At 43.5% G+C, this 22167-nt stretch overlaps 2 protein-coding genes across 3 annotated transcripts in view; one reads left to right on the top strand and one right to left on the bottom strand.

Moving 5' to 3' along the window:
• The window catches only part of strada (STE20 related adaptor alpha), a 32435-nt gene extending 32271 nt beyond the window's left edge, over positions 1–164 (bottom strand). For both annotated transcript variants that reach the window (XM_034190577.1, XM_034190579.1), the window contains exon 1: positions 65–164. The gene's annotated coding sequence lies outside the window, so the exon portion shown is untranslated. The remainder of the gene's footprint in view (positions 1–64) is intronic.
• Positions 158–21828, top strand: ddx42 (DEAD (Asp-Glu-Ala-Asp) box helicase 42). Its single transcript, XM_034190590.1, is given in 24 exon segments — positions 158–266; positions 1276–1491; positions 2771–2921; positions 4823–4878; positions 5407–5443; positions 5816–5968; positions 6068–6172; positions 6767–6808; positions 6810–6881; positions 6971–7147; positions 7242–7356; positions 7440–7562; positions 7647–7697; positions 7799–7896; positions 8426–8545; positions 8548–8707; positions 10457–10558; positions 10561–10682; positions 10769–10816; positions 10818–10880; positions 11322–11429; positions 20352–20828; positions 20831–20942; positions 21093–21828. Coding segments are annotated over 23 exon segments (2784 nt in total). The 5' UTR covers positions 158–266; positions 1276–1279; the 3' UTR covers positions 21173–21828.
• Positions 21829–22167: the final 339 nt, after the last annotated feature.

Below are 22167 nucleotides of genomic sequence, written 5' to 3'. Positions count from 1 at the left end.
GCGGATACTCAATTATTTTAACCATTATGATCAGCATAATAAAACTAAAGCGTCAGGAGCTTACCGCTTCAACTTCGACAACAGAAAAAACTGTGTTTGAACAATATTACACTACCGATCTTTTATGTAGCTAACCATCTTCTACTAGCACTACAAGCGTCGAGTCGCACACAAATGACGATACGCCTGTAACCGCGCGGATAGATGACGTAGCTTCACTCTGGGGTCCGCGCTGAATCTTTGGAGATTGTCGCTGGAAAATAGAGGTAAAAGGGCCTCGTTTTCCATCATTACTTACACAATTAGCTGATGAATATGTTGTAGTAGATAGATGAGGGCTACTCTGTAACCCTAACGGAGCTGCTTTTGACAGCAGATTGTCGATACTGTCGTCGGCGCAGTTTTACGGCCTTCAGCTGAACGTCGCCAGATTTTATTGTTTTGCAAACATACTTAATTCTTAACGGTCAACCGTATTCTAATGTTGCTTTTATTTGTATTTGACGAGCAGTAAGTTAACTTCATGCTGACAAGTGCAGGGTGGAATGAGAAACCGAAAAACCGAAGTATTTTATGCGATGATAATACACGTACCGAACCGTGAGCCCCAGTGATATGTAAAAGTTTGAACACCCCTGATAATTTTCATGATGTTCCTATTATAAATCATTGGTTGTTTAGATCAGCAATTTCAGTTAAATATATCGTATAGCAGACGAATACACTGATATTTGAGAACAAGCACACGGTCCATTTTCACTCCTAATATGTGCACTCACTTGTGACATGGCTGTGAAACCTCAAGGCAAAGACAAAACATCCCAGCCGGCCCTGCTGCACTTTGGGTGGAGAGGTGGGAGCTACCTGTCGTATAGAGGGACGAGTGTCTGATGGAATACGTATAGTCGTGTTGAATTTAAAAGGTTTTTAATTAATATTCAGCATTCATCAAAACTACCGCCATACTGCTATGTGGCTTAATAAGTCTTTATAATTACCAAGTGAATAAAAATGAGTGGTTCAGCAATTTTATGAGCACACTGAAAGATGTATAGTGTTGTTAAAAAGCTGCCGTTCACCAAATTACATCAGGCATAAGTGCCCTTTAGTGCTGAATTTAGATCAATTCTCTTGCATCATAGAAGTGTTGAACTCAAATAAATAATCAAGGCAGGTAAATGAATTCCAGCTGTTGTTAAAAAAAAAAGCTTTGATGCTGTGATGGTTGTTAAATTGTTCTTTTTTTTCTGTTTTTTTTTTTTTTTTTTTCTCCTCAGTCATGAATTGGAACAAAGGTGGTCCAGGTGTGAAGCGAGGTTTTGGCTTTGGGGGATTTGCTCTAGCAGGGAAAAAGGAGGAACCTCGTTCATCTCAGAAATCTCATACATCATTTGGGGCCCCGGGATCTAGTGGAGGATATGGAAAGGGGCAGCAGCTCCCATCGTTCTATAAAATAGGGACAAAAAGAGCCAATTTCGATGAAGAAAATGCGTAAGTATTATCTTCTCTCAAACACTGTCGCATAAATTCAACTTCATTATATCTATTTCATAAATGGCCAGTGTTTTAATTTAGAGCACGGAATGTATAGCAGCATGCAAAAGCTTGGAACCCATGACCTTATACACAGTGTAACTTTTTGTGATGTCAGATTTACAATCAGGAATGTAGACTTCTCTGTGATACAGTATCATACCCTTTAATCTTACAGTGAGAACAAATTTCTGTAGCAGGCTATATCAAAGCTAAAATAATGCAATAAATAAGTATTGGCACCATTTATTCAAACACAGCTATACTGTCACTTTTCCAGCCAGTTTTCTTTAGACAAGTCAAGAGAAGAACATATGAGCTACAACAGGTAGTTGCATGCATGGCCTGAATTTGCAGCAGCCACATTGTCAGATTATATTACTGCAGGTTATGTTTGTTTGTATTCTCTCATCTTGCAAGCATTCTTGCAAGTTGCAAGAGTAACCTGCGTTGCTTTGTCTTACTCTGGAATCAAATTCTCAGTTTCCAGGATGGGAGGCAGATACTGTAACCATGAGAGTAAAGCCCATGGACTCTGGCTTCTGTCCCTAGACTGTCTTTTGTCCTTGGGGAGTGAGGTTTATTTAATTTCTTCTGCACAGCACCACTGCTGGCCTCTATTACACAAGTTTTATTTATTTATTTTGTTACGCAACTACCTGTTGTTGAATTGATGTAGTTTTTTGTTTTCTGCATTTGCAAATATTATCACAATTTTGTGATTTTTCTTAATTTTTTATGACTTATCAGTTTAAGGTGATTTAAGCCTATAAGTTATGAACAATTAGGGCGTGGTCACTTTGGGTGATAGCAGTATGCTGGGATCAACCTCACTAGTAGCAGTGGATGCTAGCTGTTGTGGACTCAAATCAAGAGTTAAGTTGGCCGTTTAGTCTCTCATTGCCGATATTTGACACCCAGTCAGCTACATTTGTGGTGCAACAACCCAAATTGAGGCTTGAAATGGGGTGAAAGAGGTAGTAAAAGTAGAATTGTAGATCATTTTGAGCTATCAGTAAAGTTTTAAACATGTTGAAACATGATGGATTTTAATTCATTTTGGAAATTTCCATCTACAAAAGACTATTTTTTTTATTTGATGTCATTAAAAGAATTAAAATGTGTAAAAGCCCAAGTGTTCTCAAATATTGCTTGCCAAGGTTCAAGTGTGCATAATTTATTGGGATTGTAATATTTTCCTCAAATTTTGGCTCATGTCTTTGTCATATTCTGCAAGGTATTTTGAAGATGATGAAGAAGACTCCAGCAATGTGGATCTGCCTTACATCCCCGCTGAGAACTCACCCACACGCTTACAGATGAAGTCTGGTGGCGGTGGCTCAGACAGTGAGAACGATCCTCTGGATGCCTTCATGGCAGAGGTTGAGGTGAGATGATGGCATCAGTTGGGGCCCCTTCACACATAACACAAAGTTGGGCGAAAGAAGCAGAAACTGGGTGAAAATCTGTGAACAAAAAATGAAATGGGGAACCACGAAACATTCCATCTGCTGTCAGGAGGCACACACGGTCAGACAGGTGCGCACGATACCCATAAAAAAACACCATAATTTCTAATATTTAATCCATCTTATTGAGTGGACAATACAAGTATGATCCTTCTGTTCCTCTGTATGTATGTATGTGACCCATGGTCATAGACGTACAGTCACGAAATGACATGAATGAAGCTGTGCGCTCTTAAAATGTCCACATCTACTGGCCCCATGTAACCAGCCAGTTCTGTGTGTCCAGCGAGCGGTGCGCCAAAGGACACCGCGTCATGTAGACCACAGCTGATGTGGGTGCCATGACATTCAGATTGCCAGCTGAGTGTACACATGATCAGGTCGCTCCAGCCCATTGCAAAGGCAATGTTTGTTTTTATGTATTTCCATGTGAGAACATCATGCACATGCATGCGCCTCACGGTGGAGAGTTGCAAGGTCATGTCCGTCATAACACTGTATGTGTTCTCCAGCTGTGACTTGCAGGTCCACAGATCTCAACAGCAGCGGCTCGCGCAGAGATGCCCACCTTACAGAACGAACTCAGCTCAGAGACAAAAGTCTCACTCTCTGTTCCTTTGTAATGTGATTATTTATGTTATGTATTTGATATGTAATTATGTATGTAGTTATGTGTATGTATTTATATAATTGTCTGTTCTCTGTTTTTAATTTAACACGTCATGTGTACTGAGTCGCACTGTAGCTGGAATTGATTGAGAGCATGAGAGCCCAATGTGCATGCGTGTTGTTGATGGCAAGACATATGTCTTCCAGCTTAGTTGCGAGTACACAACAGTCAGCTGTTCCAGCTGTGCACTATGCGGACAACAATCTCACTCCCGGCCCTCAGCCACACCTGACAATATTGGATGATGGTGTGTGGGGGGACGATGACGGACACTCCATAAGTCCATTTGTGTTGGGGACACACACACTGCACTCTTACATCGATTTTTGTGTCTGTGTGTGTTGTGGCGGGGGGTGGTCGGCACAGTCACCCTCGGTGTGTTGTTGGTAACAGCACACTCGTGTGGCAACCACAAATCGAATGTGGTCAGCTGCACTCCACTATCGTGCCGGGAGTGCGAATAACCCCCCTCCTTTTTAAGTGCCCAGCGAGTTGTGTTGGATGTTCGTGTGTGGCACCTGGAGTTTGGTTGACACCTGCCGAGAGGGGGTCAAATGGGCACTTGCAGGGCACTCGCTGTCTTTCTGTCACTGGTGTGCGCGAATGATTGTGGCAACAGCTGTATGGTGCGTTTGAGGTGGCTCCGATTTTTTTCACGAGTGGCATGGGATTCCTCCTCCGGCGCCAGTCGGCTTCATTCGTGTTATGAGTGAAGGGGCCCTTAGAGACTGCTTCTAAATATGAGACTTCTTTTTTTTTAATCTCAAATCATCCTCCCCAGTATGAAATATGGTGGGATATAACGATCAGCATGTTCGTCCATCCATCTGTCTGTTTTTGCTTGTTAGCACGATAATCTCAAGAACCCTTGACACTTTCATTCATATTTAGAATAAGAGTGTACTTGGGTGATCCCCCGACACAAGTCAATTACAGTGACCTTGGGGGTCAATTTCAAGGGTCACAGTGAAATATTCAAGATGAGTTCTTAAACCACCTTGCTAGCGTGCTATCTCAAGAACCAGTTGACAAATTTCATTCTTATTTAGCATATGTATGCCGTACTTAGGTGATTCCCGACACTTTGTAATTACTGATTGTGAGGACCGGGAGGATATGTCGTCTCCTGATGACTGTTGTTCTTTTTCAGGATCAAGCAGCCAAAGACATGAGGAAACTGGAGGAAAAGGAGAAAAAGTCAGCCAAGTAAGTCTTTAAAGTACACCCCCCCATAGGGATTTATTTGTCTCCTTTACAATCTTTAAATTTGGTGCGCAAATTCAAATCATACATTTTAATCAATTCCTGATTTAAAATATGTAATTACAGTTGTGCGTTTTAATCCATTGATTTTTTTTTTTTTTTTAAATAAAATTTTTGGCTTTTAATCCAGTATTGTTTGACCAGAAAGAAAAAGAGATTAGACAACTGAAGTAATAGTTTGTGTACAAAACTTTCTGCTTGGGAGTTTTCAAAGTTTTAACTGGGGACAATTATATAGTTTCCTGCTTCTCTATGGTAGAACTTTAAAAAATATTGTCGTGTTGTCTCATTCCAAAAAATGTTTTATGAATGTATGATTACTAGAATTAAACACATGCCTCTCGTTGATTTATTTCCTGGGTGGATAAATTTCACCAAACAATTGGTGACTTGACTTTAGTGGGTTGTGGGTTGTCTTGGGTGTCTGAACGAGCCGCAGGGAAGTTTTTTTTTCTCCGCTTTTCATTTCAGGGGTATTCGAGATGACATTGAAGAAGAGGATGAGCAAGTAAGTGAGCCCTCCAAAGTTTACATCTACCCATCACTTATCCTTGAGGTCTCTGGACCAACCACCTCTACCTTCTCTAAAACATACACCCCCCCCCCCCCCCCCCCCCCATCCTACCTCACAGCACATCCTGAATATTCCGAATCATCATGAGTTATTTTTCCTGTGTAGATTGTTGTGTTATTTCCAAATATAACAGACAAAGCATGATGTTGGATGGTTGGTTTACATGTTACAAATAATTTACCATTTTATGATCATTATTTATTGTTTATTCCTTGAAATGTAATAAAGCCAAGTGTTGAGTCTGGATGCCGCAGTAAACGTTCCGACCAGCTCAGCTCATCACATGCAGCCTTGTGCTCTCTGCAGGAAGCCTACTTTCGCTATATGGCAGAGAATCCTACAGCCGGTCTGACTCCAGAAGAAGAAGAGGAGAACATTGATTATGACAGTGATGGGAACCCAATTCCCTCCACCACCAAGAAAATTATCATGCCTCTTCCTCCTATTGATCACTCGGAGGTACAGTTGGGTCCACTTGATCTAATGTGTTTTCTCAATATAAGATTTTTTTTGTTGAGCCTGAATGATTGGTCTTATATTTTATTTGTTTTTTTTAAGATTGATTACCCACCCTTTGAGAAGAACTTTTACAATGAGCATGAGGAGCTCAACAGTCTAACTGGAAGTCAAGTAGTGGAGCTGAGACAGAAACTGAACTTGCGGGTAAGTTGATGATTTAAGTCATGCACTTCTGCATATTTTACTTGAAGCACTTCTGTGGACATTTATCTATCAGTTATGTTCATAATCCAGTTGTTCTTCTCCATTTCACTACAGTTAATTTAGCACCTCATCTGAATTATATCCAGAATGTGTCATCTTAAGTATGTATAATTTAGTTTTGTAAGGGTGTAAGTGAATTAATTGAAGCCGTGGCTCCAGGAAAGGATGATAATGACTTTAACATGACCCTGAAGAGATTCTCATTTGTCCAGGCCTTGTATCTAAGCTGGTTGAGTCAGGCCAACTGGACTTTTTTAGTTTCTTGAAGACCTTTTGCTCTTCATTCTGAAAAGCTTCATCAGTTCTGACTGATTGAACTATTTTTGCATTGCTCGTAACATTATTGTAACATCATAATGGTTAAAAGTACCACTGTTGATTTTAGTTATCACCAAGAATACAGCATATTTTTAGTAATATTTGTAGCTGTGGTAGCTTCAGCGACATGGTGCATGGTGTGAACCCATGTCTGCCTGTATCACTGTTTGTGTGTGTTTTGTTGTTGTCTTATTGCTTCCCTTTTCTTATTTGAAGGTATCCGGTGCTGCTCCTCCTAAACCTTGTGCCATCTTTGCCCCACTTTGGCTTTGATGAACAGCTTAGGCATCAGATTCGCAAGTCTGAATACACTCAGCCCACACCGCTTCATGTCGGTACAGCGCAACAATGCCCGACGATCGCAGTATAATTAAGCTGTAATGTTGACTTTGGGATGAGTTCCACTTATCTGTCATGTAGGGTGTTCCCATCGCTCTGTCTGGCCGGGACATGATTGGCATTGCAAAAACTGGAAGCGGTAAAACCGCAGCTTTCATCTGGCCAATGCTGGTTCACATCATGGACCAGAAGGAGCTCGAGGCTGGAGAGGGGCCCATCGCCGTCATCGTTTGTCCTACAAGAGAGCTTTGTCAGCAGGTAGAACTGCCTTATCTGAAAGACATTTTCTACAGTGTTACTGAAGACAATGTCATTGAGGAGATAAATTCTGTCATTTTAAATTGTTTTTCAGATCCATGCGGAATGTAAGCGCTTTGGAAAGGCATACTCCTTGCGTTCTGTGGCGGTATATGGAGGAGGCAGCATGTGGGAGCAGGCTAAGGCTCTACAGGAAGGAGCGAGAGATTGTCGTGTGCACTCCAGTAAGTGGAGAGAAGAAAATATGTTTTTTTTTGTTTGTTTTTTAATAAGCTTTTAAAGTTTATGTCAGGAAAAATGATGTGTGTTTGCACAGGTCGTCTGATTGACCATGTCAAAAAGAAGGCCACATCCTTGCAGAGAGTGACGTACCTCGTGTTTGATGAGGCAGATCGGATGTTTGACATGGGTTTTGGTGGGCTGGAATTATTAATTCTTTATTCATTTCTTTCCCAGTGTGCTATGTGGATTGGTGTAATGGTTAATATTTGTGATTTAGAATACCAGGTTCGATCAATTGCTAGCCACGTCCGCCCAACAGACAGAGTAAGTGATTGTTTGACCATCATGATTATATCATCTTGGGTAACAGTGCTGTCGTGATCATTGTTTGTGTATTTTTGCATGTTACTAATAAGACTACTTTTACAGCCCTCCTGTTCAGTGCTACATTTCGGAAGAAGATAGAACGATTGGCCAGGGATATTTTGATTGATCCTATTCGTGTGGTGCAAGGATACATTGGAGAGGATTTTTTTTAGATATTTCACAACAGTGACAGACTAATCGCTCTCATAGTTCCATTTTTTGTTTGTGTGTGTGCGCATATGTTTTCAAAGGCAGAAAATATGTGGAGTTACTATATAAGAACCTCAAGAATTCTTCAATACAGTAAAATTGATCCACACAAACTTCTTAATTGAACCATTGTTGCTTTATTTGATTAAATATTGTCCCAGCAATGTTTTTGAATCGTAATTTACCCTGAACAAAAACATTAGACACTGCAAGAAGTATCCTTGCATAATTTTCACAGCACTAATTTTAAGATCAAGATTTAAGGAGACATAACACATGGGGGAAAGTAAGACACGCTTGAGCATAAATGTACCTGAAAAATACACCCAAATACAAATCCTGACATAACCAAAACAATATCACTGATGTGAGATGTATATTCAGTTTTAAATGGTCATTGTGATTTGAGTTTCTTTCAGAGAGGATCTATAAAGTGCTAATACGTGACCTCCTGAAAAACCTGTGTTTTCTCTTCACTAGGCCAATGAGGATTTAACCCAAGTCGTGGAGTTGCTGCCCAGCGGTCAGATAAATGGAACTGGCTTACCCCGCCGCCTTGTTTGAGTTCACCCTCCTCTGGGCTCAGTCCTCATCTTCGTACACCAAAAAGGCCAACCTCTGAAGAACTGGCTACTAACCTGACACAGGAAGGCTACAGCCTGGGCCTCCTGCATGGTGACAGGGACCAGAGTGAGAGGAAACAAATCATCAGTGACTTCAAGAAAAGGAATTTGCCTGTTCTGGTAGCGACTGATGTAGCTGGTCAGTACAGCTTTAGAGTTGTAATACTAGTATTTTGTCATTACAGTCAACCAAAACTCAAACTATATACAGCCATTCACACAGACACTGCTTTCTGTATTCTAGTTTCTCAGTAATATTCTAGTGATTCTTCTGACAAAAAGTGATGTCTTGTATGTGGCACATTGTTTTTTTTTGTTTTGGTTTTTTTAACAGTTTCTCAGCAAAGAGCATCTTTGTAGACAAAGAGCTGTATGCAGACATTCTCAGCCAGTTAGATGGTAGCGACATCTGTTAACTGATGAGCCAGGTTAAAACATTTAAAGGGGATTTTTCTCCTGTGGTTGTCTTTCTGGATGGTTTTTTGGGTTCATTATGTCACTTTGTGACAATGCAGGGAGTGACAATGGGGGAAAGGAACATCACCCAAACCACTTTTTGTCACCACTTGAAAAGGCAGAAATCTAATGAAAGTGGTGTTAGTATTGAGAGGATACCCCTACAGCGGTGCATGTATGCATGGTTACCACTCAATAAATGTCAAATCATTTTTAAATGGCATGTTATCATCTAGCTGTGGCATGAAGTAGGAAGCAAAAAACTTGTATTGATTGGCAGACAGAGGGACTGAGCTTGGAAAGGATTTGCAGCAGGTTAACTGCTGGAAAGATGGAAATGTTGCTTACAAGTGAGGGAGGTGGTTGAAGAAGGTGGAAGGGAATGTTTTGAGGAACTGATGAATGACGAAAATTGGGTGTGTGGAAGAATATTAGATGATAAATTAGGAAGTCCAAGGATTAGAAAGGATGAGTGAGACGACTATAAAGGGGATGAAATTGAATGGGTAGTTAGTCCAGTTGGCATACCGGTGGAGGCATGGAAATGTTCAGGAGAGATGGCAGTGGAGTTTTAACCAGATGTTTCATAAAACTTGGAAAGTAATAGGATGCCTGAGGAGTGGAGAGTAAGTGTGCTGGTTAGATTTTTAAGAACAAGGGTGATGTGCCGAGCTGCCCAGCAACTACAGAAACATTAAGTTAATCAACAACGGCATGAAGTTCCACTATTATACTATAATGTGATTATATACTCACAGTTAGCCACTTACTTTGCACACGCATACCCTGTGCAGGCCAAGAAAGCTAGATGTTAGCACTTGTATAATAGCTTGCAAACTGTCACTGGTTGTCCTTGACTCAGTCCAGCCGAGTTGCTGTCAGTGCTTTCATGCATCAAATCTGCAGCAATTCATCCAGAACACGATATATACAGAGAGTGTGAACATGGTTATGCTGGACACCAAACACCCATCTTCACTATTGTCAGGAGTCTTAACAACCTGGATCTCCAGCGCCTGCCCCCCAGCCACTCTTTTCTTCTGCCATACAGCAATCCTGTGCAACTTCACCTTTTAAAACATCTTAAGGAATGGAAGCCTGGCTGGCTACACCACCCCCCCCACCCCAACCAGCCGGTGCAGATCTAGAAGGGCTAACTGTGATCCAACTATGGACTAGTTGGCAGTTCATATGCCAGCATGTGCTGCTGTGGTCTGATACCATCTGCCGACCACATAAGTAGATACCCCAGAACAGGACTGTGCAGCATATCTAGCCCCCAGTGCCCCACCCTCTGCCCACCCTAAAATGCAGCCATAGACCTTACAAACCACAACCCAAGAACATAACATAATGTGTTTAGCCATTATATCCCAACTAAAAATAGTGGTGTTTAATGCTTTCTTTTGTTGCTTTTTTGAATGATCCTCAGCTCGTGGTCTGGATATCCCGTCCATTCGCACTGTAGTGAACTACGATGTGGCGCGGGACATTGACACACACACACACCGCATCGGTCGAACCGGTCGTGCTGGAGAAAAGGCTTGGCTTACACCCTCCTCACAAATAAAGATACCTCGTTTGCTGGTGATCTTGTGCGAAATCTGGAGGGGGCAAATCAAGCGGTTTCCAAAGAGCTGATGGATTTAGCTATGCAGGTGAAGTAAATAATCAGTTAACACATCAAACTGTTTAATATGGGCAAGTCGTTTCAGTGTGTCTCTATCTGTCTTATTTTTGCCAGAATCCCTGGTTCAGGAAATCAAGATTCAAGAGTGGTAAAGGAAAGAAGTCTGAATATTGGAGGAGGTGGTCTTGGCTACAAAGAGAGACCAGGCTTGGGGGCTGACATCTCTGTGAGTTACATATTTTTGCACTGTATATCTGTTTTTGTAATATGATTAAACAGAGTCAAAAATATGTAAAATGTTGGCTCTATTAAGACCTGTTCTCCAACATGATGGGTCCTATGAGTTGTGTAGATGGTAGTTTGACTGTCAGTGTGTACTGTATGATTTCCAGACATGTTGCCTGTCTCTGTCCTTGGACAAGACACTTTGTCTGCATTGTCCCAGTCAACCCCTCTCTAAATGGCTACTGGCTTTTCCTGGTGTTGTATCCGGGGTTAAGCACTGGCACCAGTGGGCCTCAAACCTGTCTCAAACTCCTATTTAAAATAGGAAAATAAGAACTAGCTGAATATCATCTAATATTGTTGGATGTTTCTGTTGAGTTGAGACGGTTACAGAGATATTGTGTTATTTGTATGGAGTTAAAGCACTCTGTGGTTTTTGCAGGAGCGCAGCAGTGGATTATTGTCTTCCACTAGTAGCTATGAAGGCTACAGCAAACAACTACCGGAGCAATGGGAGACCAGAATGTCGGCAATGAAACAGGCCTTCCAGGTAGAATTCTTTGTTTTTATCTCTATCTTACCATTGTGAAGTTTCTTAAAATCATACTGCATATAATTTCCTTTATTCACCTTTGTTTTGCCTTTTACATTTTTCATTTTTATTCTTGATTATATGTTTAATATTTGCTAAGGCTTTAAAAAATGTTGGTACATGAAAAACTACAGCTATAGTTAAATAATCAGTAACAGCATCCTGCTGGCTAACACTGAGGAGATCATAATCATTTCTACACAGTGACGTTTGTATACTTTGAATTACTATACTTACCTATTACCTATACTGACCTATTTGTATAATTGGTTTTAAACAGGATATAACAAATATTTAATTTCATGCATCTTTGAGAATAGGTTGGGTGATCAAGAAAAGACAGATATGTGAGCCTTTTAAATAACGGTTTGTCTTTTACGTCATGATAAACGATGCAGATTCAGTTCAGTTTATTTTCATTTATATAGCACCAAATAACAACAGAGTTTGCCTCAAGGAGCCTTCACACAAGTAAGGTCTAACCTTACTAACCCCCAGAGTAGCAGTGGTAAGGAAAAACCTCCCTCTGAGGAAGAACAACCTCAAGCAGACCAGACTCAAAGGAGCGGCCCTCTGCTTGGGCCATGATACAGACATAAATTACAGAACAATTCACGGACGAATTACAAGAAATGCTATTGGTGCACAGGACAGGAGGATCACCAACACGGAATACAACTCCCATCTCTGGATGGAGCTGCACCTTAAACAGAAAAAAACAGAATCAGGCATCAGAAAGACAACAAATACAGTATAATTTGTCAGCATTAAACAACAAGAAAAACAGAGAAATACTAAGGTGATCTCTGGATTCAGCCTTCTCGTAGACCTTATCTGTATCTCAAGTGTGCATGCTCATATACGCCACGGCACAACACTTCAGGGGACAACCATCGCTCTCAAAGTAGAAAATGCATAGATTTTGAGCTCACTTTAATCCTTTTAATTTCCCCAGGTTTTCTTGCATCTCACTTTTTAAATTGTTTATCAGTTAATTTGTATTTGTGCATTGCATAAGGTGTAGCATTTGATCAAAGAGTGGTAGTAGTTCAAGAAATGCCCATTACAATAATTTTGTCTACTCCAAATTCCATTGCGTTCTATCCCTAATAAAATATACAGTAGTGTTCAGAATAATAGTAGTGCTATGTGACTAAAAGATTAATCCAGGTTTTGAGTACCGTATTTTCCAGACTATAAGTCGCACTTTTTTACATGTTTTGGCCGGGGGTGCGACCCTATACTCGGTGCGATTATAAATGAAAATATACCGGTAGGATCTCAATTAATTTACTGTAACAAAACAATTTTACGTGACAGAGTCGATCTATGTTTTAAAATGGCCACCCAGAAAAGGAAAGCAATGCATCATGGACACTGTAGTATGGCGGCCACATCCTATAAGTCACGCTGGTCGCGATAACCAATCAGAGAACAGAACTTTGGACGCGTATTCCTCACATCACCCACAGCGTGTGAAGCTGACGAATACGGTGCTTGCTGTTATTCCGGCCATGGCGAACAAAACAGCTTCAACCCTTGGATATCAGTGTGAGCAGAGTGTTTAAGTTGACGCTGAGAGCTGCGTGGGAGCACGGGGTGAGCGACGGCGGAGGATTAGTGTGTACACTTGGAAGGAGCTGGCGTCAAGATTGCGATAGCGTTTGAAGCAGTACGAACATGGTGTTATCCGGGACGGCTAACAAAACGGCTTCAACCCTTGGATATCAGTGTGAGCAGAGTTGACGCTGAGAGCTGCATGGGAGCACTGAGCGATGGCGGCGGATTAGCGTCTGCACTTGGAAGGAGCTGGATCGACACCCGCTGGGTGGTCATGAGCTGCGCAGGTAGGTGCTGCATGGTTCGGCTCGCAATGTGGTCCGCAAAATACAAACATATCTGTAGGTAAAATGCAGCTCACGAGAGGGCACTCGAGGCTTGTGGACTGTTTCCTGCGACTTTCTGACTACCATAGAAAAATAAAATTTCAACGTACTGATAACTTACAAGACACGGAGAAGGCCCGAAAAATGCCACCAAAAAGAAATCATACTCTGCAGATTGTAAGTTACGACTGGTGAAATATGCATCTGCAAACGGTAGCCGTCACAATATTATATCTGAACTTTTCATGTTAAGTTAACATACCTGTATGTCCAGGGACTTATAGTCCAGTGCAACTTATTTATATGGTTTATTTTTCTTTATAATGATAAAGTGGCTGGTGCGACTTATACTCGGGTGCGATCTTATTTATGGTTTATTTTCTTTATGATGGATAAGTGGCTGGTGCGACTTATCCTATCCGGTGCGACTTATAGTCCGGAAAATCCGGTATATTTCTTATTGTTTACATGGGAAACCAGGTACCAGTAGATTCAGTAGATTCTCACAAATCCAACAAGACCAAGCATTCATGATATGCACACTCTTAAGGCTATGAAATTGGGCGTTAGTAAAAACAAAAAAGTAGAAAAGGGGGTTCATAATAATAGTAGTGTGGCATTCAGTCAGTGAGTTCGTCAACTTTGTGGAACAAACAGGTGTGAATCAGGTGTCCCCTATTTAAGGATGAAGCCAACACCTGTTGAACATGCTTTTCTCTTTGAAAGCCTGAGGAAAATGGGACGTTCAAGACATTGTTCAGAAGAACAGCATAGTTTGATTAAAAAGTTGATTGGAGAGGGGAAAACTTATACGCAGGTGCAAAAAATTATAGGCTGTTCATCTACAATGATCTCCAATGCTTTAAAATGGACAAAAAAAACAGAGACACATGGAAGAAAACAGAAAACAACCATCAAAATGGATAGAAGAATAACCAGAATGGCAAAGGCACACCCGTTGATCAGCTCCAGGATGATCAAAGACAGTCTGGAGTTACCTGTAAGTGCTGTGACAGTTAGAAGACGCCTGTGTGAAGCTAATTTATTTGCAAGAATCCCCCGCAAAGTCCCTCTGTTAAATAAAAGACGTGCAGAAGAGGTTACAATTTGCCAAAGAACATATCAACTGGCCTAAAGAGAAATGGAGGAATATTTTGTGGACTGATGAGAGTAAAATTGTTCTTTTTGGGTCCAAGGACCGCAGACAGTTTGTGAGACGACCCCCAAACTCTGAATTCAAGCCACAGTTCACAGTGAAGACAGTGAAGCATGGTGGTGCAAGCATCATGATATGGGCATGTTTCTCCTACTATGGTGTTGGGCCTATATATCGCATACCAGGTATCATGGATCAGTTTGGATATGTCAAAATACTTGAAGAGGTCATGTTGCCTTATGCTGAAGAGGACATGCCCTTGAAATGGGGTGTTTGAACAAGACAATGACCCCAAGCACACTAGTAAACCAGCAAAATCTTTGTTCAAAACCAACAAAATTAATGCCTCGCAGAACTGAAGAAATCATGAAAAACTGTGGTTATACAACTAAATACTAGTTTAGTGATTCACAGGATTGTTAAAAAAGCAGTTTGAACATAATAGTTTTGAGTTTGTAGCGTCAACAGCAGATGCTACTATTATTGTGAGCACCCCCTTTTCTACTTTTTTTTACTAATAGCCCAATTCCATAGCCTTAAGAGTGGGCATATCATGAATGCTTGGTCTTGTTGGATTTGTGAGAATCTACTGGTACCTTGTTTCCCATGTAACAATAAGAAATATACTCAAAACCCATCCATCCATTTTCGTCCGCTTTATCCGGAGTCGGGTTGCGGGGGCAGCAGCTCAACCAAAGCCGCCCAGACCTCCGATCCACACACACCTCCCCCAGCTCCTCCGGGGGAACCCCAAGGCGTTCCCAAGCCAGCCGAGAGATGTAGTCCCTCCAGCGTGTCCTGGGTCTTCCCCGGGGCCTCCTCCCAGTGGGATGTGCCCGGAACACCTCTCCAGCGAGGCGTCCAGGGGGCATCCGGAAAATGCCCGAGCGACCTCAACTGACTCCTTTTGATGTGGAGGAGCAGTGGCTCGACTCCGAGCTCCTCCCGAGTGACCAAGCTCCTCACCCTATCTCTAAGGGAGCGCCCAGCCACCCTTCGCCCAGCCACCCTGCGGAGGAAACTCATCGGCCGCTTATACTCGCGACCGCGTTCTTTTGGTCATGAGCCAAATCTCATGACCATAGGTGAGGATCGGAATGTAGATTGATCGGTAAATTGAGAGTTTTGCCCCCCTACTCAGCTCTCTCTTCACCACGACGGTCTGATACTGCGACCGCATCACTGCAGACGCTGCACCGATCAGTCTATCGATCTCATGCTCCATCCGTCCCTCACTCATGAACAAGACCCCGAGATACTTAAACTCCTCCACTTGAGGCAAGGACACTCCACCGACCTGAAGAGGGCAAAGCACCTTTTTCCGGTCGAGAACCATGGCCTCAGATTTGGAGGTGCTGATTTCATCCCGGACGCTTTACACTCGGTTGCAAACCGCCCCACTGCACGCTGAAGGTCCTGATTTGACAAAGCCAACAGAACAGCAGAGATGAGATTCTGTGGTTCCCAAACCAGACCCCCTCTACACCCTGGCTGCGCCTAGAAATTCTGTCCATAAAAATAATGAACAGAACCGGTGACAAAGGGCAGCCCTGGCGGAGGCCAACGTGCACTGGAAACAGGTTTGACTTACTACCGGCAATGCGAACCAAGCTCCTGCTGCGGTCGTACAGGGACCGGATAGCCCTTAGCAAAGGACCCCGGACCCCGTACTCCCGGGGCACTCCCCACAGGGTGCCCCGGGGGACACGGTCGAACGCCTTCTCCAGATCCACAAAACACATGTGGACTGGTTGGGCGAACTCCCATGAACCTTCGAGCACCCGATGGAGCATGTAGAGCTGGTCCAGTGTGCCGCGACCAGGACGAAAACCACACTGCTCCTCCTGAATCCGAGGTTCGACCATCGGTCGAATTCTCCTCTCCAGTACTCTGGAATAGACCTTACCGGGAGGCTGAGGAGTGTGATCCCCCTATAGTTGGAACACACCCTCGGTCCCCCTTCTTAAACAGGGACCAACACCCCGGTCTGCCAATCCAGAGGCACTGTCCCCGATCGCTATGCCATGTTGCAGAGGCGTGTCAGCCAAGACAGCCCCACAACATCCAGAGACTTAAGGTACTCAGGACGGATTTCATCCACCCCAGGAGCCTTGCCACCGAGGAGTTTTCTAACCACCTCTGTGACTTCGGCCTGGGTAATGGATGAGTCCGTCTCTGAGTCCCCACTCTCTGCTTCCTCTTCGGAAGACGTGACGACGGGTTTGACGAGATCCTCGAAGTACTCCTTCCACCGCCCGACAACATCCCCAGTCAGGGTCAACAGTTCCCCACCCGCACCATAAACAGTGCTGGTGGAGAGCTGCTTCTGCCTCCTGAGGCGTCGGACGGTTTGCCAGAATCTCTTCGAGGCCGACCGATAGTCCTCCTCCATAGCCTCCATGAACTCCTCCCAGACCCGAGTTTTTGCCTCTGTGACCGCACGGGCTGTGGCATGCTTGGCCTGCCAGTACCTGTCAGCTGCCTCTGGGGTCCCACCTACCAACAAAGATAAGTAGGACTCCTTCTTCAGCTTGAACCACCAACTTCAGCTTGAACTTCTTCTGCATCCAGGTTGACGTGCGGTGAGGTTGATGGCTGGTGAGGCACTGACTTCATCACAATCAGATTTACAAACATATGGACCCCACAGAGTATCTTATTCACCGTTTGATTGGCAGCAGTGCCCCCTAACATGAGGCAGGAGAACTGTGTGCCTCACCTGGTACCTTTTTGCAGCTGTTTTCTGATCGCTCAGCACACAAAATACGTTACATGCACACATACAGCTGTTGACAAAAAACACTGTACATTATGTCCAACAGCTAAACTATGGAATTTAAGTTCATACAACCAAAGTGTTTGATCATTTTAACAGCAACATACAGACAGTCTGACTGCACAGCATGCCAGCAGTTAGCCCAGTGATTGCGTAATCCAAGGTGAGGCACGACTGGCTGCTGCCTCACCGCAGCAAATGAACAGCAAATGTGAAAATTCAGCAATTTTTGAATAAAATAAAAAAAAAAAATCCAAAACTGGTGAAGTTAAAAGGAAAATAACTTTATAGTACAAATCACTGGATATATAACCATTTATTTTATTTTTTCATTTTACATTTTCTTTTTTCTACGATGACAGGTGAGGAGGCACTGCTTCACCTGCCTCACCTGGCCATACGTCACTGATAAGTGTGTGTGTGTGTGTGTGTATATATAGTATATATATATATATATATATATATATATATGAGAGAGAGAGAGTGAGTCCCTTTTAAAAATTGTGCATATTTAATGAGGTTTCAGTGAATCACATTGCAGTTCCTGCATGCAGCTGTGACCGACTTGTTCTGCATCTGGGGTTCCTGTTCTAAACTTGATTGAATGCCAGTAATACTCTGTTGTCACCATGGTCGTACTCACACCACATGGTTTATTTGCCTGTGGGACCTGGTTTTTAGTGGCGAGTTTAGCAGACATGTGCGGCTCCAAAGTTTTTGTGCATCATTGTTCTGCTGAAAACTCATCATATGTGTACGTACTGTAAGATGACTTTTGCATTAATCCAGAAGTAAGTGGCACTCCATCGGATGAATGAACCCATGCGTCTCCCAAAATGTGTATAGTTTTGAAGTTGCATATAGACTGAAATGAGTAAATGTGTGGAATGTTCCTTCATTTCAAAGGCTCGGTCTGCTGCTTGTATAGGTAGAGGGAGAGGGATTTAAAGTGGCACGAAGTGCTGTTTTAACCTCATGCTGATACGTAGCTGCATGCACGTTAACTCATGCAACTGCATATTCAGTGACATAACAATTCTGACTGTTGATGCTCATATTTTTTTCCAGTGGTTACTGGAGTATGCAGGTCCTGTCTCGTTATTGCATTTATACCACTTCTTGGGTTCCGTGTTCTGAGCCACGTCTATCGTTGTGGTCCTTCATACTCTTTTAAACTCTGTTCTCTTTCATGGTGTGTAGAATTCTGAGGGTATCCAGCTTGTGCTGACATTGTGGTCTAGATGTTCTTCTTCCTTGAGGACTCTCATCCTTGATGGAGCGTATTGTCAAGAAGAAAAACAGCAATGCCAGTTTGTCCTTGTTGGTTCATTTGCTGGCTCTGCTATCTATATTCTGTTTTGATTCTTCTATCCTGTCTTGGATAATTGTTGCTTGTTGACGTCCTCTCCTGCGTGGGTTAACGACCAGTCAGTGTCAAGCACCACCCAAACGTTTTTTCTGGGCTGTTCAGCAGGAGTATCTACCCTGGAGCAGGGCTTAGCTCACCCCTAAATTTGAAGGGGAAAAAAAAGCCTTTAAAATCACCTCTCAAGGACAGTCCCTGGAAGATGTCGGACCCCCTAAAATGCCCTGCGACTTAGTTGGAACCCAGCTTTTATGATGTTTTCAGGGCCAACACAGAAGTGTAGCTCAGGGGCCTATGGCCACTTTAATCCACCCCTTACCACAACGCAGCATGGAATTATTTAAAATGTCCATGTGCCACACACATTATGGAGCCACAGAGCCAAAAAAAAAAGAAAACTGAAAAGAAAGGGTTTAGTGGAGGATAATAATGAAACATTACATCCTCAGCAGTGAAGGATATGAGTGCAAGATCCCATGCTGCTTTGTCTTAGGTTTTATGGGCCACATGGGATAATCGTTAGCTCACACGTAGTCATTCATGAGATTTCTAATATTCAGGATGTACGTTGGATTGTGTTGACTTATATAGATATGGTTAAAGATGGATATGCCAGTTAAGTCAGACCAAAGAGAATAGCCAGAATGGCCAGGACTCCCTTGAAAAAGAGATTGGTATCTCATCGGACTTTTCCTGGTTAAGTAAAGCTTATATAATATGCGGGCGCTGCAAAATGAAGCATCCTTACCTCAAGGAATGTCTCAGGTTGGAGCTAGCAACCACCCATGCACCCAGTTGTCAGGAGGGTCCACTTGGCCTTGTGCATTCTGTGCAGGGCTCATGGTCCATTCATACTCTGACGATTAGCCCTGTGTTTGTTGACGGCGAGTGAAAAGTTGATCATCTTTGATCAGTGCCGAGGTCTGCCAGACTCCACAGGAACTCAGTCAACATCAGTCGAGCAATGCTGATGTTTGTCGTGGCCACAGACAATTTTCAATGTCCTTAAAATCTTTTTGCCCATGCTAAAACACTGACAAGAGTTGAGCTCCACTACCACTACGTCGCTAACATTACTTGCTCCGTTCCCCTCCACTGGCCAACTTTCGAGGCTTGAATGTACACACCACCTCCTCTCCATCCCTTGGGCACGAAGAATCTGAAGGAATATGTAGAACCTGTCTCAAGGACGCACCAGTAGCAAGTGAAGCAATCAGTTGCATTGAACAAACATTGAGTCGGCCGTCCCTTCTAGATATGCTACTGCTCCATAGAGTGTGCCACGAATGTGCCCTCCCTCTGATGGCAAAACCTGATCCTTGTTAGTCAGTGGACTGTTGATAAACATCAAGCTCTGCCAGTACAATATCGCCCTCTGTTGAGCGACCTCGACCTGTGTTAAAGACAGGAAATTGGACACCTGGAATGAACCTTCTCCAGTGTTTCACAGGGTTTTTTGACAATCTACGTCGGAAACTTCACATCATCGTGTGAATGGACCCTTAACAATGAGTCACCTGTCTACTGAGTTGTTCTGAGTAAAACATGCCACGTATTATTGAAGTGTTGGCATTGAGCTGTAATAGTCACCAACAGTTTAAGTTCATTCTAAAGACAAAATTCATTCAAATCTTTCATCTGCTCTGACCTTGTTTTTTTTTTTTTTTTACTTCCTCAATGTTGTCCTTTCATCTAGGCCCAGTACAAGAGCCACTTTGTAGCTGCATCCAGCGGCCCCCCGAAGCTAAGCACCAACTCCAGCAGCTCGTCAGGTTGGACAAGTGCTGGCAGTCTGAGCTCTGTGCCAACAGAACCGGCCAACGGCTCAGAACGCGCCCACAGTGTGGCGCTGTCCATAGGCGGCTTTACCAGCGCCGGCTGCCTGAGCTCAGTATCAACCAACCAGATCAGTTCACTGCAGAACTACACTCCACCCTCACCTGCACCCGTACCTGCACCTGTGCCACCATCACCCAGAGATGCATCACGGGACCAGCGACACAGCGAGGACAGGGCTCGCCATGGAGACAGCCACCACCGCCACAGCGACAGAAATGACCGACACAGCAGTGATGACCGCCACGGAGATCGAGATCGTGACCGTCATGGTGATCGAGATCGTGACCGCCATGGTGATCGAGATCGTGACCGCCACGGGGACCGGATCGCTACACCAGCAGCAGCCGTCACAGTGACAGTCGTAACGGGGAGGGAAGTAGGAGGGACAGAGATGATCGAAGGAGTGAGAGAGATGGGGGAGACAGGGACGGGAGGGGGGATAGGGCGAGTGGGGACGGGAGGGGAGACAGGACTAGTGGGGATGGGAGAGATGGGAGGGGGGACAGGGCCAGTGGGGATGGGAGAGATGGGAGGGGGGACAGGGCCAGTGGGGATGGGAAGAGATGGGAGGGGGGACAGGGCCAGTGGGGATGGAGAGATGGGAGGGGGGACAAGGGAGATGATGGCTTTGCCGTCCCTGATCCGCCAAAACGTAGAAAGAGCAGGTGGGATAACTAAACGAAAAAAAGAACCGCGAGAGTCTGCAACCAACTAGCGTCTGTGGTGTGGAGGTCGATGCTGGAGCCAGAAATCAGATGCTGTCACAAGCACTGGCTTCTAGGAAGGCTCTTGTTTTTTGTTTATTTCGCTTGTGGCTTAATGGAAAGGTGCAGATGCCACAGTAAGGTTGGTTGGGTCAGGGGTCAGGACACTTTGTCAGACATAAGTGGTTCAGAGACGGCCGCTGTACATAAACCCATCAAGGCTCTTACTTTGTTACGGGGATTCTGCAGTCAGTAAAATACGGCTGGTGAAAACGACGGTCGCCTTTCACGCAGCTCCGAACGTGCTTTTTCTGCTTGGAAACCTGATATTGTTTGATTGATCTCTGCCACGTGTTCTGTGTTCACCCTTTGTTGAAGTACAGTGCTGATGTAAAACTGGTTAGTTTTTAATCCGTTCTGTCATAATTCACACTCATGCTAAGAACAGTGTAATTTAAAAATATGTATCTTTTTGTGTCTTGTGTTCAGCTTTTAGTAAAGTGCCTTTTTGGCATTTAGATGGTCAGTGCTCTGAAAAACAACCCCCTTCTTTTAAAAAGAGCTTTTGTGTAATAGGAGTTTGAATTGTGTGTCATTCACGAGTGGAAAATGTGAAGTTTTCATTAAAAAGACTGCTTTGGAATGTGTGATGTACTAGTTTTCTATGCCCGAGTCAATGCTTGCAGTGAATATGTAATACATGTTATATTACACATTTATATGGAGTAAATGCTGACTTTCTCTGTTTCTCATGGACGGTTTATGAGGCAGTAACCAATGTGTGAACTTGGAGCCAATATGAATATTACGAAGGACTAGAACCTCAACTGGTATAGGTTTAAGTGAGTCCACAAACCTTACCAAGGCTGTGATGGTTAGACAACAATACTTGAGCCTAACTTGTGCGAGCGGCATCCATATAATTACAGTGGGTCTGGAAAGTATTGACAGTGCTTCACTTTTTCCACA

This window comes from Thalassophryne amazonica, chromosome 16, assembly GCF_902500255.1.
Source record: "Thalassophryne amazonica chromosome 16, fThaAma1.1, whole genome shotgun sequence".
Classification (NCBI taxonomy): domain Eukaryota; kingdom Metazoa; phylum Chordata; class Actinopteri; order Batrachoidiformes; family Batrachoididae; genus Thalassophryne; species Thalassophryne amazonica.
Note: the sequence above shows the minus strand (reverse complement) of the source record. Positions and strands in the feature narration are given on the sequence as shown.